The sequence below is a fragment of the Lobosporangium transversale genome (genome assembly GCF_002105155.1).
Source record: "Lobosporangium transversale strain NRRL 3116 chromosome Unknown BCR41scaffold_58, whole genome shotgun sequence".
Classification (NCBI taxonomy): domain Eukaryota; kingdom Fungi; phylum Mortierellomycota; class Mortierellomycetes; order Mortierellales; family Mortierellaceae; genus Lobosporangium; species Lobosporangium transversale.
Window position 1 is genome coordinate 219,826 of NW_019029036.1, and position 17,890 is coordinate 237,715.

The following is a 17,890-nucleotide window of genomic DNA, read 5'->3' on the forward strand; positions in this document are numbered from 1 at the left end:
ATGAATGGTGGCAAATATTTTTGTTTGACATTTTGCCACTCTTTTTATTTTTTATTTTTTATATTTTTTTGAGCAATTCAGAGAACGGATTCATTGTCGTCTTGATCGGCCAACTGCAGAGATGCGTTTAAAATGATCTGATAGGGTTTCTCTGCTCCTCAAATACTTCCAGAAGATAGTATGGAAGGAACCACAACTAATTTTTTTTTTTTTTTTTTTTTTTTCCCTTTTCCAGAAGATTCAGAGTATGTAATTTATTGACATGCATGGCGCCAAGAAGGTGTTGGAGCGTGGTTTTTGTTCAAACAAGATTGGCGTGCAGTCTTCTATGGCTATGAATAATGGCAAACATTTGGATATGTCCTAGTTCACGTTGCATAATTTATTTTCCTGTTTAGTAACAGTACGATGTGAGCAGATTAATCGATAGTGCTATCCGCTATTGCCTTTGAAAGCATTTTTTTTTTTTTTTTTTTTACATGCTAAAATCGAATTTCATCGTCTGTTTATGCATCATATCAATATTAAACTGGTCATCCTCGTCAAGCGAGATCCCTTGATTTATGAACCAGTCATATATGTCACCATCGATTCCTTCGGTCGAATGATCCCTTACAGTGATGCGCTGTAGCTTGGAGATACGCTTCTTCTTGCCCTCTCTGACTTGTGCTTCCTGTTTCTGGCGCTCGGTATCCTTGGCAGTGAAGTCAAAGCCATAGCCAAAGTGCTTCCCAAACCAGACGAGTTCACGACCGCCAACACAATAACCGAGTCTACGAACCATGTTCCAGGTTACTAAGGACTGCTGTAAAGCTGGTAACACAAGGTCAAGACCATCCTTGACTCGGATACGGTAATCGCCATCACACGTGTCCAGTTCTCGGAGCTTACTCATCGTACCGAGCTTGTGGTAGAAATTTCGGAGGACGGTACGTTCCCTCGGTGTGTTGAAATGGGGTGGTCTGGTATCCCTGATACAAACCCATTGTTTTCTTTGTGGTTTCTCGCTCAGAGTTATATAATCGGCGCCTCCATTATCATCCAAGTCCTTGTCGCCCCTCTCTCTTTCCGACGCAAACTCTATTGGGAACCTCAAGCTATCGAAATACTCTTCATTGGTTTCCTTGTGATGTGTCGAAGTGACCTCCAATGAAACCGTAGCAAGGTCCAAGAACTCTAGATGCTTGCCAGCAGCCCAAGGCCCTCGAAAGAATTCCAATGATACTCTGGGGCAATGTGAAAGAATCAGTCCACGGATACTAATACATGATCGAACAATAGCGCGCACACCCTTGTTGGTAACGTTCTTGCAGCCCTTGAGCGAGAGCAAATCTAAACCTCCTTTGATGGTGTCTCCTTTGAACACCATGCTCTCAGTAGTGGGTTGGTTAGACGTCTTGAGCAGTTCCCTTTCTCTTTCCGCCGCTGCTTTTGCTGCTTTAGAGTCTTCCACATACCCTCGCTTGAGCTCACTAAGACTTGCATGATTATGCCATGCTTCGGGCGTACCCACACCGAGAACTGTCTCCATATATGTCCTGGACGATTGTGCCAATGCTAGCAAGGCATTATCCCCAGCCCGAGTTTTTTCCAACACCACGGATTGAACCATGATGGTTTGTTTGAGGAGGATGGCCATGCCCTCGTCCGTTAACTTGTTGCAGTTGCGGAGATTGATATGCCGTAATGCTTTATTGGGCACGGTCTCGAGCTTGATTAGTTCTTCGACACTCCTCGGTTGATCGAAGACAACACCATTATGGTTCATAACCGAGGCAGGATCTTCCACGAATGCAACCAGGATCTCATCAGTTACAGCATGATTACTCTCACAACTGAATGATTTCAGCGTCTTCTGACTGGCTCGAATGAGGGGTACCAAACCTTGGTCCGTGACCCGGACCTGGTTCACATCCATATATTCCATACTCCTGTGGAGATTGCTATTGGGGTCGCCCAAGAGTTTGAGGAAATCGTCAGTGATCTTTGCACCAGCTAAGTTCACGCGAGTGAGGTTGGGGCAATGTTCGAATATGGTGGTGACATCCGGATTGGTCACTTTGGGTACGGATTCAAGCTGCAAGGACTTGAGTTGAGGACCTAAAAGAGGGACGACGGCTGCGCATGCTTTCCCAGTTAGACGGCTACAGCCATTCAAGATCAAACGCTCAAGGAAGAATGGGAACTGAATCTTGGATCCCTGTTTGGACCCAGTTGCTGAAGGTGGTTCGTCATGAGTGTTCTCCCATTGATAATATTCACTTTTGTTTTCGCCTACAGCCTCCGATCTAAATCTAAGCATTTTTGCATTCATATCCTCATATGCATCATCGTCTTCATTATCCTCAACGTCAGCGCCATCAATGCCCTCAGCACCTGCATGGCGCTTTCCTTTACGACCATCAGTGGTTGCCATCGGTCTCTTGCGTTTTTGAGCGGCTCCTGTTGGTTGGGGTGAAGTCTTGTAGGGGTCACTATGGATTAAGATGCGAAGAGATGCTTCATTGACAGCGGATCCTGATAAATCCAAGGACTCAAGACGGGTACAATTCTTTGCGATCAGCTCGATGTCTCCGGCTTGGGGGCTGATGATAAGGTTCTTGACAAAGCGACCATAGCGAACGAGTCCCAAACGAAGATTCTTGCTACGCTCCTCAGGCGATGATTTACTTTGCTTTCCTTTGTTATTTGCCTGGGTTTGTTCTTGTTCTTCTTCTTCTTCTTCTTCTTCTTCGTCGTCGTAGAAATCGTCGTCATAAGTATTATCGTTCACATACACAGTATGCCATAACTCTGGAATAGCAACAGAATGAAATAAACGTGAGGCTCGACAGACATTTGGCAGATCCTTTTTTGGGAGGAAATGCACGATTCTGGTGAGAACCTTTGGGAGAGCAAGAAGAGATTCAGCGTGAGCATTCCCAGCCTTTTTGTTCAGGGTTGCTAATTCTGAAGGCTTTGATACGGATGCAGTTGTTTTCTTGGGCGGCATGTGTGTGAAGAAGAAAGAGATTCTCGATTCTTTATTTGGGTCGAAGTGACGTCAAATAGGAAAAAAAATCTTTATTGACAGAATGCATTAACGCTGAGTGGCTGCAAAGTGATTCATTTTATTTACTACAGTGACGTCTTTTCTAGTCCCACTCCTGTAACTGCGTTCTTGGCCACTAGATCTCGAATCTCCTCCTCTGAAAACCCTGCTTCTTCCAGGATAGCCTTGCTTTGCCCACCCACCTCTAAAAACATCTCTTGTTCCTTTGTCTGTTTGATCGCAGGTGTTCTTTGAAGTTTAGGCGCAGGTGCTGGTGTTGGCATCTCATAATAATCCAACACTGGGGTCACACATGCGTCGGTCTGGTCAAAGATCTTGACCCATTCTGCCTGTGTCTTGGTTGAGAAGGTTTTGGTGAATAGCTCCTTCATTTTGGGCCAACTGTTTGTATCCATCTGTTCGGGTAATTTATCTTTCTCTGCATCCAATCCGAGTCCCTGGAGTAAGACTTTATAGAATTCCGATTCAATTGCACCCACGGCCATATAGAGTCCATCCTTTGTCTTGTAAGTGTCATAGAAAGGGGCGCCACCGTCCAATTGACCTGTGCCACGAGGGGTTTGGAACAGAGCACCGGTCTTGTGCATATTGTAGACAAATGATCCAATGTAGGATACACCATCGATCATGGCGGCATCCACAACTTGACCCTTATTAGAACGTGCTCTCTCCTGGAGAGCTAAAAGGACTCCTAATGCACACATAAGTCCACCACCCGCAAAATCTGCTAGAAGATTAATTGGGAAAGCAGGCTTTTCGTCATGTCTCCCCAGTGTCTAAGGCAGGGTTTATTAGAGAAACAGAAAAAAAAAAAAAGTGATGTGAATAAGAAGGTAAAAAAAGTTGCAATTTCAACCAATTGCGGATTCAGTGTTTTTTTTTTTTTTTTTTTTTCTTCTTTCTTTTACATTCAAGATACCAGAGATGGAGAGGTAATTGATATCATGTCCAGCCATTTTGGCATAATGCCCTTCCTGTCCAAATCCTGTCATCCTGGCATAGATCAATCGAGGGTTCCGTTTCAAGAGGACATCAGGTCCAAGACCAAGACGTTCCATAACACCGGGACGGAAGGGTTCAATGATGACATCAGCCTTTTCACAGAGACGAATCAGAGCCTCAATACCGGCGGGTGATTTGAGGTTAAGGGCGATGGATCGTTTGTTCTGTGCAAGGACATCCAAATTCATGACGGATGTCCAACGGTCGATGCGGACCACATCCGCACCAAAGTCTGCTAGGATCTTTCCAGCAAACGGCGCGGGTGCTAAACCCGCAATCTCTAGTACCTTGAGACCCGTTAGAGGAGCAGACATTGCTTCTTTACTTTTTTTTTTTTTTTTTTTTTTTTTTTCTTGTATTATTTTTAAAGCGAGTATTATATGATGTCAAGGTGTCTAGAAAGATTTTTTTTTCTTTTTTTTTTTTTTTTTTTTTTTTTGTTATTAAAGCTAAACGGTGGAGAGGAAAGGGGTATAAAATGAGCAGTAAAGGATGAATGAGAAATGAAATGAAACAAAAACATGCTTTTTAAAAAATATTTAAGGTTTCACAAACACCGGTTCGGATCAGTTGGTTGATCTTTTCAAATATAAATGATTTATTTAATGAAATTTTATAATTCTTTTTTTATTTTTTGTTTAAGTCATTGTTCCTGGGTCAAGGGTTGGGTCTGTTCCTGAATCCTCTCTAACAGCTCATCCATGATCTCTAGACGCATCATCTTTTGGTTCAGATCCTCTGCTGTGTCCTTTGGACGCTGTGTCCCATCAGCCCTTTGATCCTCTTCCTCATCATCATCTCCACTCCCCATTTCAATATCGAAATTGACCACCCCGTTCTTACTCTTGATCCTGGACAATGGAGCTTCGTCTATATCATCATTGAATACTCGGTCTTGATCCATCTCTACCTTATCCAGTCGTTGAATATAGTCCTCCTTCAGCTCCAGGACCCGCTCCGCTAAAGGTTTTATAAATTCCTTTTGTGTATCCTGGATATTGGATGTCAACCAGATCTCTGTCTAAATAAACAGAAAAAAAAAAAATACATGTCAAGTCAGCCTTGGTTTGTGCATCCTTTTTTTTTTTTTTTTTTTTTTTTTATAAAAAAAACCTCCGTCATACCAGGTTGTCTTCGCTTGAGTCTCGCAAAAGGAGGAACAAATAAAAGTTGAGCGCATGCATAAACAGGTCATACTTGTCCCACCATGCGCTTTCATTTTTGAGTGGACTATGTTCGAACGCTTTCGCTTCAAATCTCCAGATCGATGAAAGAAATGTCTTCAATAGGAGTGGGCTAGTAAATGGACTCTGTGTTTGATTCAATCCCAATCTACCCTTCTCTTGTCCATCCGTAATATCCATCTTGATCCTTACTGTATTTTCTGCTCTAATTTTATCCAACCTAGTGAATGACCTCTCTACTGTAGCCTTGATCAGATTGATGGAAGCAGCTCTCATGGATTCATATGGGCATTTCGGCGAGACCAGCTGCTCCAACAGATACAGCTTTACATCATCTTCACAAGCTTGGATCAATCGGTCCAAGCCATGAAAACAGAAGAATCGGTGGTTAGAAGATGGACAAGTTGCTGCAAAGGAGACCATGACCTGAAAGATCTGGAAGAGACCCATCCGATCCATAGAACTATCTTTGGTGCAGTAATCCAATGCTCCCATCTGAAATCCATCCAGAGGGGTCCTGTCGATTGCATAGAGTAAAACGAGAAGAGCCTTATCAGCTATTGGCAGCTGGGATTCATCACTGCTCAAAAACCCACTGGCTACGCCTCCTGCCGTTGTAAAGACCCAGTTCTGAGCAAGAGTTAATGGGAGTGTAAAGGAGCTAGGGAGTAGAGTAGGGTTGGTCATGGCATAGATCATGCCCGACACTAGAGTGGTGATCCCAGTCTCTGAAAGTGGATAGTTGTCTTCTACGAGTGCTTCTTCATCAAAACTGTCGTCATTCTCGTCTGCTCCTGTTGAGAATACTAGATAAATCAATGATGAAAAAAAAAAAAAAAAAAAAAAAAAAAAAGACAAGGAGTTAATAAGATATATACTTGCAGTAACTAAAAAAAAAGGGCTTTATTTTGACCGTACCGAGCATTGGCTTCCAGACCAACAAGGCCTCAATCGACAGATGACATTTCGTACAGAGCTCCTAAAAAATGTGGTGAGACACATATCATATGGTCCGGGTGTTAAAAATGACTTTTTTTTTTTTTTTTTTTTTTTTCGTTTTCCTTTTTCTTTAGATCGTTTCTATATTTGCTTACCATCATGCGTTGGAGATGACGCAAAGTGACTTTGGCATCTTTCTTTGGCGTAGGAGGAGCACTTGGTCCGCGTGGTGAAAACTTTTTGTATTTTGGATTCGCATACTCGAAATATGTTGAAGCAGCTTCCATTTCTTCAGGTGCGACCCAATCATGAAGGAGTAACAAAATAAGATAAACCAGTAGATAATGTTGATTGTTTAACTCATTCTGGGGCTCCGGGCTTAGGCGTAACTCGAATCTCTATATATTGATCAATTTATACAAACAAATCTTTTTAAGGCCCCGTCGTATGGATATAGAGTTATGGGAAATAAAATAAGATAAAATAAAACTTGCCTGTTGATCGCCCCATGACTCTACGACCTTGGAGACTAATTCATAGACTTTACAGGAAATCTGTTCTTCAAATGTGTCGATGGATTGTTGACTTTCCTGAATACTCTGTGCCATTTTTGAATTTGGTTCTGCAGCAATGAACTCTCGAATTCGATGTAAAGTCTTGATAGGTCGTGCAACTGCCAATACTGCATCCTTCAGGAACCGTGAGAACTTTTTCATGTTGATGTCCATCAATGCTATCTCCCAAGAAAAAAATAAAGAGAATATAATGATAACTTTATCATGAACACGCGTATCCTTTATGCACCTTACTACCCTTTTTTTTCTTTTCTTTTTTACAATCCTTTACGTATCTTACTACTTTTTTTTTTTTACTTTTCTTTTCTTTTCTTTTTTATGATCCGTAGATATCTCAGCTCACCTACCTTTCAACAGAATGTCCATATGTGTGTTGAATAAGGAAATGGCCTCCAATGAGGCTTCATGATTTTGAAGAACATCTTCCCAATTAATGGTGGAGAGGATTTCTTGGCTAGAGATGAATTTTTCCCGAGGTGAATCTTCCATAATGATTATTGATTGATATTCCGACAGTAACGGATGTTGGTATTATAATGGATGAATGAGATGGAGAGTTTCTTTTTTTCTTCTTTTTTACATTGCAGTCAAAGGTGTCATACGCCACCAATTTATTTAAGCTACGCGTTATCACGCGCAAAAAAGACGCGAGATATTCTGGAATTTGACAGATTGAATATTGAATAAGGCAACTCTTTCGAACAAAGCTGTTGTACTTCCATAGTTGACTAGTTTCTCGCTTGCCCACTGCAGTTTGAACATAAACTGAATAAAGAAGTAGTGACAAACAGCCTTGCAATAACCAATTTTTCTCTTTACCTAATGTTGTCAATGGTTTTTTAGAGTCCAATTCTTAGGCCAAGGTGAATAACAAAAAATTCAGCAGTCCTACTTCAAGAGAGCCACAAATCCATTCAAACATTTCGCGAATGTTCTCCAATCCCATTTCACTTTTTACAACTTGCATCCATCCATTTGCAAAAAAAAAAAAAAAAAAAAAAAGACAAACCCTTTCTGAAGGATTCATCACCAAAGTTTGGTTTTATTAGTCAAGCAATGCATCCACCGTCAGCAGACAAAGATGGACGTCAGGATGTTCTCCTGCTTAAACAACAACTAGCAGAAGCCCTAGGAGAGAACGGACCTTCTTACTGGCAAGCCCTCACAGACTTTGTTCAAGGAAAACTCAACCGACAGGAATTTGATTTTTATGCTAATCTATATCTCTCACGCAAAAACGGTAAGGAATTTAAAAGTTACTATGATTCACTAATTATAAACAAGCACCTTCAACCTAATATGACACTTTTCTTTTACTTTAGCTCCATTACACAATCAGTTTATTTTGGCCAATATCCATAATGCACAAAAGGAGGCACCGCCTCCAAGTAAAGGATCAGTAGGATGGGGCAAAGGAAAGAGAGGTAAAGATGGGAAACTTCTCAGAGAGAAAGATCCCAAAAGGCGGAAAATGAAGAATCAAATTTTGAGTCTTGGAAAAGCGGAACGTGAGAGGATTAAAGGACTGAAGGTAAAAAAAAAAAAAAAAAAAAAAAGGAGAAAACAAGAAAAAAATCATTCACAGGATATTTTGATCTAAACGTTTTTGTCCGCATCAAATTAAATGCTAAAAGACAAATGCTAAATGCTAAATGATTTATACTATCATCACTGTTATTATTATTATTTTATCTTTATTTGCGTTTGGAAACAGGAGACCCACAAAAAAAGCAGTATGATGATCAAACAGAGGTTAAAAGAACATCGTGTGTCTAGACCTATGGCCCCAACAGTATCTCAACCAGCACTGATTGCGGAATATAACAGAGGCAACCACGCACCCCTATGCTTTGATTCAAAGGAACTTCCGAATTTTGAATCCATGCGGGATAGAATGGTAGCAGTAGCAATGGAAAACGGATTAATGAGCGGTGTTCAGGAAGGTGCTGTAGAACTCATGCTTCATGCCTTGGAGGTATAAAAAAAATCAATTTTCGATTTTCGAATTTTCTGCTCATGGTGGTTTTGGTAAAAGTGAATTGAAACGAACCATTTTTTTTATTGAAAAAAAAAAAAAAAAAAAAAAAATAGAGTCATATCAAGAATATTATCAGCAACTGCATTATTAAACTGAGATCAAATCGAGCACTTGGAATCACAGTACCTAGACGAGATCCCAACAGTGCAACATCGGGACAATCCTGTAGCAAACTATTACAGGTGACGACGGCTGCTACTGCTACTGCCACTGTTCCTGCTCCCACCGAAGAGGATTTTAATCCATTCCAAGCAGCATCCTCCACAGTAACCCAACAGCCTTTAACCTCCTCCACATCAGCGTACCCAGCAGCTTCCTACAATAACAGTGGCCACAATACAAAACGGACAACGACCATTACTGCAAAGGACCTGGCCTTTACGATAGATATATCGCCAAATATGTTGGTCGAAAATCCTGTAAATATTGAAAAGTTAATGTCAATCCTAATGGAGGAAGAAAGTGAAGAGGAAGACGAGGATGCAGAGATGGACGATCAAGATGAATTATCCGACTCTATGATTGAATTCTGAAAATATAATAAAAAAAAATGTATTTCTAGTTTTTCTATTGCACATGGCACGTGACTTTTTTTTTCTCTCTTTAAAAGAGCATGGTTGATTTCATTGCTTTTGGGCCAAGCCCATTCCTTTTTCTTTTTTTGTAGCGATGAGTGACAATGAAGAAAATCCACGAGAGGTAATGAGATTCCCCGTGGAAATGTCCTTTAACCATTGGTCCTTGAGACCGAACAACTGTGAGATTTTTAAAGAAAGGGGGTGGGAGACATCCGATAATTGACAGTTCTACTATTAAAAAATTAATAGAGGCTGAAGGCAGCAATCTGGTACACAGTCGGTGAGATTTGTCAAAGTCAGAGTAAGAACTAGAAAAGAAAAAGAAAAAAAAAAGCGTCTTCTATGAGTAAAAGTTAATGTTGTTAAAATAAAAAAAAAATAGAAACGGATCTCAATGTAGTGATTACCCCACATCTCATCGCATCACTGGCAGAGCTGGTGTTTGCTCAAGCTGGTAAGAGGATTGTTTTTTTTTTTTTTTTTTTTGTTATTTTTATTTATTTCTCTTCATTTTCTTTTGGGACCGAGTTTTAACCATATACCCTATATATTTAAAAACATTTGTATATAGAATCATTGGGCAAGGATCTGGAGATATTTTCAAAGTAAGGAATAAAAGCATGTCTATTGTTCGAATCTCTTTTATACCTCGAATATAACTCTCTAATGTCCAATGTCCTTTCATATAGTATAATATTCACTTGTACCCAACTGATTGAATTTGTACATTTTTTTTTTTTTCTGAATGATTGATGGTGATAGACATGCAAAAAGATCAACTGTAAACGTGGACGATGTCAAGGTTCTTTTTTTTTTTTTGCAATCTGAAATGATAAAAAACTCTCAACTCGATTCAACTCAACTTGATACGACGTACAGATATGCCTAGATCTGGATGTACCTGACAATTTTATCTGATGTATCATATCAATATCATATCTATTCAAATCTTAGCTGGCTGCTCGAAGAAATGCGAGTCTGGTAATGGCAGTCGTTTCAAAAAAAAAAAAAAAAAAAAAAAAAAAAAGCTTATCTGGACAGACTCTGGTTTTGGATTGCGGAGGACTGTACTGTACATGAACACGTTACAGGCACTGATTTGCTACAGCCTGCGTAATCGTTGATCAGATATATAACATCACTTTTACTTGGGAGGCCAAAAGTTCTTATACAATATATACTTACAGATGAAACTTTTTTTTGAATTATTAGCATGAGATCATCAGTCAAGAAGCTGAACGACTGACACAGAGATCAAAAGATGTCCGAGATGCTAAAAAGAAGAAGAAATAAATTATATATTTGTATATTGTACCATGTGTTATCTTTACTCCGAAATTATGATTCCGAGTCCCAATCTATGAACGTGATTTGTGGTCATTATGGGCTTATACAGGGTTCGGGCTACGGCGGATCTTTGTTGCTTTTGCGCTGTGTAAGCACTGTTGCTGAGTAAAGATCTTCCGTTTTTCCTTTCCTCTTTTCCCCTTTTCTCCTTTTCCCCTTTTCCCCTTTTCCCCTTTCCCATGTAACCAGTGAATTGGTTGTTTATCAAAACGCGATCTTGAAAAACTGGCGTCTATACGATACATGTATATTTATTATGGACATCTATATATTTGTATTTGTACATGTACATGGAGTATATTTGTATATAAATATAATACATGTTCGGGAAGAACGTGCGCTGAAGGTGCTAGGGAATGTCCGGATGCACAAGAGCGATTTGTGTAACGTTGACGGAACCTAAAAGGCTATTTCTGAACGATGACTGGCCAATGGTACATGTATCCAAGTAAAAAAAAAGTCCGAATAGGTGGGTGAGTGGGGACGTGGGGAACCCCGCCTTTTTTTTTTTCCATTTGTGGGATGGGGATGACAAAAGGATAACTTGTCTTTGCATGGTCTTATCTCATGAGGATTATATTATACATCTAATACGACAAATATTCACATTTATCTACAGATAAAGACATTTTAACGGCTCCGCACTACTTTATCAAAAAAAAAAAAAAAAACGGATCCTCCAAGTGTAATGAAGGTGGACCCGTTGATTTTGACTGTGTTCCTACTCTAGACCTGAATGGATTTGACCCTAAAAACGAAAAAATTAGCTTATTAGCTTGACACAAAAACAACGAGACCAATAAGATAAAAATTAAAGCAGATGGGGATTGTCAGGTAAAAGAGCAAAAGAGTAAAAAAGAGACTTCATTGGGCGAAGATTGGATAGGTGCTGTTGAGGAAGAGATTGTTTGATCCACGATTGCTTTGAGGAAATAAACAATGTGAATAATGTGGGGGGGAGGAAAGGGAAGGGGAAGATGAAATGCACCGAGCATTACAATAAGGTTTTCCGAGATTGAGTAAAAACTTTTTCATAATGTGTGTAACAGTTCAAGTCAATCCAGTTACAACCCATACTGAACACAACTAAAGTCTCCACTTTTTTTTTAATATCCGTGGGGAAGAAGGAAAAAAAAAAAAGTGAATAAATTAAAAAGGACACATGTTTCTGTCCTCCTTTCTTTCTTTCCTTCCTCCCCTTCTCTTCATTCATCCTTTTCCTTTTTTCTTTCTCTTTTGGAAACACTGCTCAAGACCAATTCTTCTCTCTTGATCAGCTCTTTTTTGTAATTATCTACCCTCTACTCTATACTCTACTCTACTCTACTCTACTCTCTACGCTTCTCGTCCCTATCTCTTTCTCTTTCTTTTCATCTGTCTATACCCCCTTTCCCCTTCGTTTGAGATCTTTAACCCATACCCTCCGATACTCTCGTCTTCATTTCTGTGTAAATTCACCCCTTCCTTCCTTATCCTTCGAAAATGGCTTCTTCACTCGATCTCGCCTCCTTCACGAACAAGCTTCACTTCTACCTCAATGGCACGGAGATCGTCCTCGACAATCCCGATCCCGATACAACCTTGCTCCAATATGTCCGCTCTATCGGACTTACTGGATCCAAACTTGGATGTGCTGAGGGTGGTTGCGGTAAGAAACTTATTTCTCTATTTTATTTTTTCTTTTTTTTTCTTATCATCTTTATGCATCGACTACAGAGTTGTATAATTCCTGCATGAAGAATGAAGTGTGAAATGAGCAAAGCCTCATTTTCCAAATGCCTCCATCCCAAACTATTTCATTTGCAGACTGAAAAATTTACAAAGAATGATGAGCTGGATGTATTAATGGAGATCTGATTCGAATTCTCTTTCTACTTGTTTGTCATGCTTATTTGATGACCAACAGGTGCCTGCACTGTAATGGTGTCCTCCTATGACAAGGTCACCCAACATATTCGGTAAGGTGAAACAGCTCTAAAAAATTCACAGTAATCAAATACCACGGGACCCTCGACCATTAACATCTTTTTTTAACTTTTTTTTTTTTCCCAAACGTGGACACGACTTTCTAGCCACCTGAACGTAAACGCATGTTTGACACCTCTGTGCTCCGTCGATGGCAAACATGTCATCACTATTGAAGGCCTCGGTAACCACAAGAACCCCCATCCTGTCCAAGAGCGCATTGCATTATGCTATGGGTAAGTAATAACCAAGTCACCCTTCCTTTTTGCTAAATTCCCATGCAACCTTTTTCTTAAACACATTATTAATATCCTTTGTAATCCATAGCTCCCAATGCGGTTTCTGTACTCCTGGTATTGCCATGTCACTCTATGCGCTGCTCCGCAATAACCCCACCCCCACAGAGCACGATGTTGAAGAGTCTTTTGATGGAAACCTGTGTCGCTGCACTGGTTACCGCCCTATCTTGGATGCTGCAAAGTCTTTTGCTGCCCCTGCCAATGGCAAGAAGGCTGGTGGATGCTGCGGTGGTGCTGGTCCCAATGGTGGCTGCTGTAAGGATGAAAAGCCTGAAAAGACCTCCACTATCCCTCAGGAGAGCTCTGTCCGCTTCCCTTCCGTTCTCTTCAAATCTTATGATCCTACACAGGAACTCATCTTCCCTCCTAGACTCATGAAGAAAACTGCTGAGCCACTGTACTTCAACGGACGAAAGTCTCAATGGTTCCGTCCCACTACACTTGCTCAGGTCCTCCAAATCAAGGCAAACTATCCTCAGGCAAAATTCCTTGGAGGCAACACTGAAGTTGGAGTAGAGACAAAATTCAAGTACATGGAATACTCTCCTTATGTGTACCTGAATGATGTTGTCGAGCTACAGGGAATCACCATCACCTCGGAAGGTATCTCTCTCGGAGCCGGTGTCACGATCGCCAATTTCCAGAAGGCACTCGAGGAGACCATTGAAAAGGTCTCTGAGAGTGAGGCCCATGTCCTTCGTGCATTCTTGGCCAACACAAAATATTTTGCTGGAAAACAGATCCGTAATGCCGCCTCCGTTGCCGGTAACATTGCCACTGCCTCCCCCATCTCTGATTTGAACCCCGTCTTTGTCGCCTCCAACTCGACTTTCAGCATTCTCTCATCAGACCAGTCTGTTGATTCAACCGCTCGCGTTGTTCCCGCTACCGAGTTCTTTGTCGGCTATCGTAAGACCGCCTTGAACCCATCCACCGACATTTTAACTCAGATTAATATTCCTTTCACTCGTCCCGGTGAGTACATCCGCTCATTCAAACAGGCCAAGAGAAAGGATGATGACATCGCCATCGTTACAGCTGCCATTCGTGTACATCTTGCTTCTGATAATACTGTCATCGAAATTGGTTTTGGCTTCGGTGGTATGAGCGCCTTTACATGCCAGGCCAAGAAGACATCTGAATTCCTTAAGGGCAAACACTGGGGTGACAAGGATGTCCTCGATCGTGCCTTGGAGCTCTTAGATCAGGATCTTCCTATGGATGTCTCCACTCCTGGAGGCATGCCAGAGTACCGTCGCACTCTTGCAAAGTCCTTCTTCGTACGATTCTGGTGGGATGTGATCGAACAACATAAATTGGCTGTTGAACATGACCATGGAGACATCAAACTTTTGACCGATGAAATCCACCGTGGTCTCTCCTCTGGTGTTCAGAGTGATAAGGGTACTATCCAGAACTCAACTACTGATATTGTTTCCAAGAGTGTCGCTCATGTTGCAGCCATGAAGCAGGTGACTGGTGAAGCCATCTATACTGATGATATGCCCAAGCTTCATAACGAGCTCTATGGTGCCATGGTCCTTTCTAGTCGCGCCCATGCTAAGATTGTCAGTGTCGATACTAGTGCAGCTCTTGCTCACCCTGGCGTCAGGGCCTACTTTGACCATAAGGATGTTCCCGGTAACAACATTTGGGGCGCAGCCATGTTTGATGATGAAGAGATCTTTGCATCCGAGGAAGTTCATTGCGTTGGTCAAATCATCGGTGTGATCGTTGCGGACACTCAGGCTATTGCACAAGAAGCAGCTCGAAAGGTCAAGATTGAATACATTGATCTCCCCCATGTGGTCACCATTGACGAGGCTATAGCCGCAGACTCTTACATCCCCCTTACAAAGTCGATTGTCAAGGGTGATGTCGATGCTGCTTTCGCCAACTGTGCCAAGGTCTTTGAGGGTCAAACCCGTGTTGGCGGCCAAGAGCAGTTCTACCTCGAGACACAAGCTGTCCTTATCAACAACAAGGGCGAGTCTGAGTTTGAGATCTATGCTTCGACTCAGAATGCCAACGAAACTCAAGCTGTGGTTGCTAGCGTCCTTGGCATCAGTGCTAACAAGGTTGCGTGCAAGGTCAAGCGCCTGGGCGGTGGGTTCGGTGGTAAGGAATCCCGTACCATCCCCTTGACCTGTATCATGGCGGTTGCCTCCTATCATATGAAGAAACCTGTTCGCTGTATGTTGGATCGTAACGAGGATATGGTAATTTCGGGTCAGCGCAACCCCTTCATGGGTAAATGGAAGGTCGGTCTTGACGAGAACAATAAGCTTGTGGCCTTGGACACTGAGCTTTACTTGAACGCCGGCTGGTCTTCGGATTTGTCTGTTGCGGTCATGGAACGTGCCTTGGGCCACATCGACAATGTTTATTATATTCCAAATGTCCGTGCTGTAGGCCGCTGCTGTCGTACCAACATCCACTCCAACACTGCTTTCCGCGGTTTCGGAGGTCCTCAAGCGAACGTGATTGCGGAGACATACATGACAGAAATCGCAGAACGTATTGGTATGAGTCAAGAAGAGTTCCGTGAGATCAATATGTATAAAGAAGGCCAACTGACACACTTTAATCAGGAGCTCAAGGACTGGCACTTGCCCAAGGGTTACTACCAGCTCAAAGAAAAAACCAACTATGATGCGCGCAAGGCTGCCGTTGAAGACTTCAACAAGAAGTCCAAGTGGCGCAAGCGTGGTATTTGTATCATCCCTACAAAGTACGGTATCTCATTCACAGCTCTTCATCTCAATCAAGCTGGTGCCATGATTCATATCTATCACGATGGATCCGTGCTTTTATCCCACGGAGGTGTTGAAATGGGTCAAGGCCTTCACACGAAGATGATTCAGGTCTGCGCTGAGGGCCTCAAGATCCCTATGGAGATGATCCACATTGTAGAGACTTCGACCGATAAGGTTGCAAATGCTTCACCCACTGCAGCCTCTGCCTCATCGGATTTGAATGGAATGGCAGTCAAGGATGCGTGCGACCAGATTAATGCGCGACTGGAGCCTTACCGCGCCAAGGGTCTCTCCTGGAAGGAGATTGTGCATCACGCCTACTTTGACCGCGTCAACCTTAGCGCCAATGGATTCTACAAGGTCCCAGATATTGGTTACAAATGGGGTGAGAACAAGGGTCAACTTTTCTTCTACTTTACGATGGGAGCAGCAGTGTCAGAGGTGGAGGTTGACCTTTTGACAGGCCACCACACTGTGATCCGATCGGATATCTCCATGGATTTGGGTCGTTCGATTAATCCCTCGATTGATATCGGTCAGATCGAAGGAGCATTTATCCAAGGAATGGGTTGGTCTACGACCGAGGAATCACTGTACTTCCCTAATGGTCGATTGTTCACACAAGGCCCTGGCAATTACAAGATTCCAGGTTTCCAGTGCATCCCTCAAGAGTTCAATGTGTCATTCTTTGAGGATGTGACTCATGAGAGTGTGAAGACGATCTACAAGTCTAAAGGAGTAGGAGAGCCTCCACTTTTCCTTGGATCATCTGTGTACTTTGCGATCCGTCATGCTCTTTGGTATGCTCGACAGGAGAACGGCCATCCTGGTTCGTTCTCCCTTTCTCTTCCTGCTACGCCTGAGCGCATCCGTATGACAGTAGGGGATTCTATTGCAGAAAGCAGCAAGCTCCAGCCAAAACAAGGCGAACGTCCATGGGTTCTTTCTGTCTTTTAAAATGGTTTTCTCCGTTAGTTTATTAATCTCCATAAATAACTTGCTGTTAATAAGTAACATTTTGTATATATATATATATAAAAAAAAAATAAAAAAAAAAAAAACTGCAGTTACCAAAAAACACTCTTTTTATGTCCGTCGTTCATGCGAGGGGAATGGCCCCCATGTTTTAATGTTTTCATAAATCAAAAAAGAGCTGGGAGCAGTCAAGAACCTGGCGTTCTTTCTTGCCCACGATCGCGTCTGCTAGCCCCCATCACTGCCGCCAAAAAGAAACTAAATAAAATAGTGGCAAAATGCCAAATCAAAAACAAAACCGAATACAAAAAGGATTCAATATGTCAGGTCAATCCTGTTCAAATCTTCATCCTAAATGTATTCCATCATTCCTCTTTGCATCATGAGCAACACCAAACTGAATCCCCTGGATCTTCCTGAAATCATTATGCTTGTTGGTAGTTTCCTAGATAGAGGCGACCTCTTCCATTGTATTCGTATTTCCAAGGCTTTCCACAAAACACTTGTCCAATCCCTTTAGAAAATAATCCGCATTGCCCCTCTTTCGAGATATCCAATAAAGGTTCTGCAAACTACAAGTACATTGAGGAACTTGTGTTTCGTCAGCACTCCTGAAATGACTGCAGAACATTGCAAGGCTGTGGCCGCCTCATCACATTACATACAAGGATATTTCCAACCTCGTCAAGGCACACAGATTCATAATCACCGCGTTAACATTATAAAATCAACATTTACGGAAGCTCTGGGAGACATTGATAGGGTGCACCCATCTTGACGGCTTGACCATTTCTGGAACAGATACACCTAATGATGAAGTCTATCTCTTCTTTCAAGTCTGCAAGAAACTTAGGAGCATGGATATACTCAACCCTCCATATCCACACACGTCATCATACTGTCTCGACACATAACTAGGATGTGTCCACAGTTAAGTTCGCTGAGATTCACAGGAATCTAGGACGAGTTTTACAAAGCGACATTCCTTCACTATCTTTACACTCTAACAAATCTTTCTCTCTTCCATACTTGGAAATAAAAGACGAAGATTTGGTGGTGGACGACTTTATAGGTTCCATATCGAAAACAGTATATCTTTCCCACCAACGTGGGATATCGCGGGTATTGTATCGCCAACCATTGTGACACTGATAACCATGCTGATCCAATTCAAGCAGCG

The 17,890-nt window shown here is 41.9% G+C and overlaps 5 protein-coding genes across 5 annotated transcripts; 2 read left to right on the forward strand and 3 right to left on the reverse strand.

The window, feature by feature from the left end:
* Nucleotides 1-457: 457 nt before the first annotated feature.
* Nucleotides 458-3,066, reverse strand: BCR41DRAFT_362946 (hypothetical protein). Its single transcript, XM_022025799.1, has one exon. The coding sequence runs from the start codon at nt 2,990-2,992 to the stop codon at nt 476-478; it is 2,517 nt and encodes an 838-aa protein (XP_021876486.1). The 5' UTR covers nt 2,993-3,066; the 3' UTR covers nt 458-475.
* A 1-nt stretch (nt 3,067) lies between these two features.
* On the reverse strand, nt 3,068-4,385 carry BCR41DRAFT_362947 (CoA-transferase family III domain-containing protein). The gene is made up of 2 exons (XM_022025800.1): nt 3,961-4,385; nt 3,068-3,828 (listed from the first exon to the last, which is right to left on the reverse strand). Exons 1-2 carry the CDS (start codon nt 4,366-4,368, stop codon nt 3,118-3,120), a joined length of 1,119 nt encoding a protein of 372 aa, XP_021876487.1. The 5' UTR covers nt 4,369-4,385; the 3' UTR covers nt 3,068-3,117.
* A 310-nt stretch (nt 4,386-4,695) lies between these two features.
* Nucleotides 4,696-7,545, reverse strand: BCR41DRAFT_425994 (hypothetical protein; the record flags this gene model as incomplete). The annotated part of the gene is made up of 6 exons (XM_022030664.1): nt 7,100-7,545; nt 6,672-6,910; nt 6,333-6,575; nt 6,157-6,217; nt 5,179-6,044; nt 4,696-5,075 (listed from the first exon to the last, which is right to left on the reverse strand). Exons 1-6 carry the CDS (start codon nt 7,239-7,241, stop codon nt 4,698-4,700), a joined length of 1,929 nt encoding a protein of 642 aa, XP_021876488.1. The 5' UTR covers nt 7,242-7,545.
* A 198-nt stretch (nt 7,546-7,743) lies between these two features.
* On the forward strand, nt 7,744-9,356 carry BCR41DRAFT_390026 (transcriptional regulator of RNA polII, SAGA, subunit-domain-containing protein). Its single transcript, XM_022028186.1, has 4 exons — nt 7,744-7,992; nt 8,075-8,283; nt 8,467-8,727; nt 8,844-9,356. Exons 1-4 carry the CDS (start codon nt 7,809-7,811, stop codon nt 9,321-9,323), a joined length of 1,134 nt encoding a protein of 377 aa, XP_021876489.1. The 5' UTR covers nt 7,744-7,808; the 3' UTR covers nt 9,324-9,356.
* Nucleotides 9,357-11,913: 2,557 nt separating this feature from the next.
* Nucleotides 11,914-16,738, forward strand: BCR41DRAFT_362950 (xanthine dehydrogenase). The gene is made up of 4 exons (XM_022025801.1): nt 11,914-12,363; nt 12,622-12,673; nt 12,788-12,916; nt 13,008-16,738. The coding sequence occupies exons 1-4, from the start codon at nt 12,198-12,200 to the stop codon at nt 16,690-16,692; spliced, it is 4,032 nt and encodes a 1,343-aa protein (XP_021876490.1). The 5' UTR covers nt 11,914-12,197; the 3' UTR covers nt 16,693-16,738.
* The last annotated feature ends 1,152 nt before the right edge of the window (nt 16,739-17,890 follow it).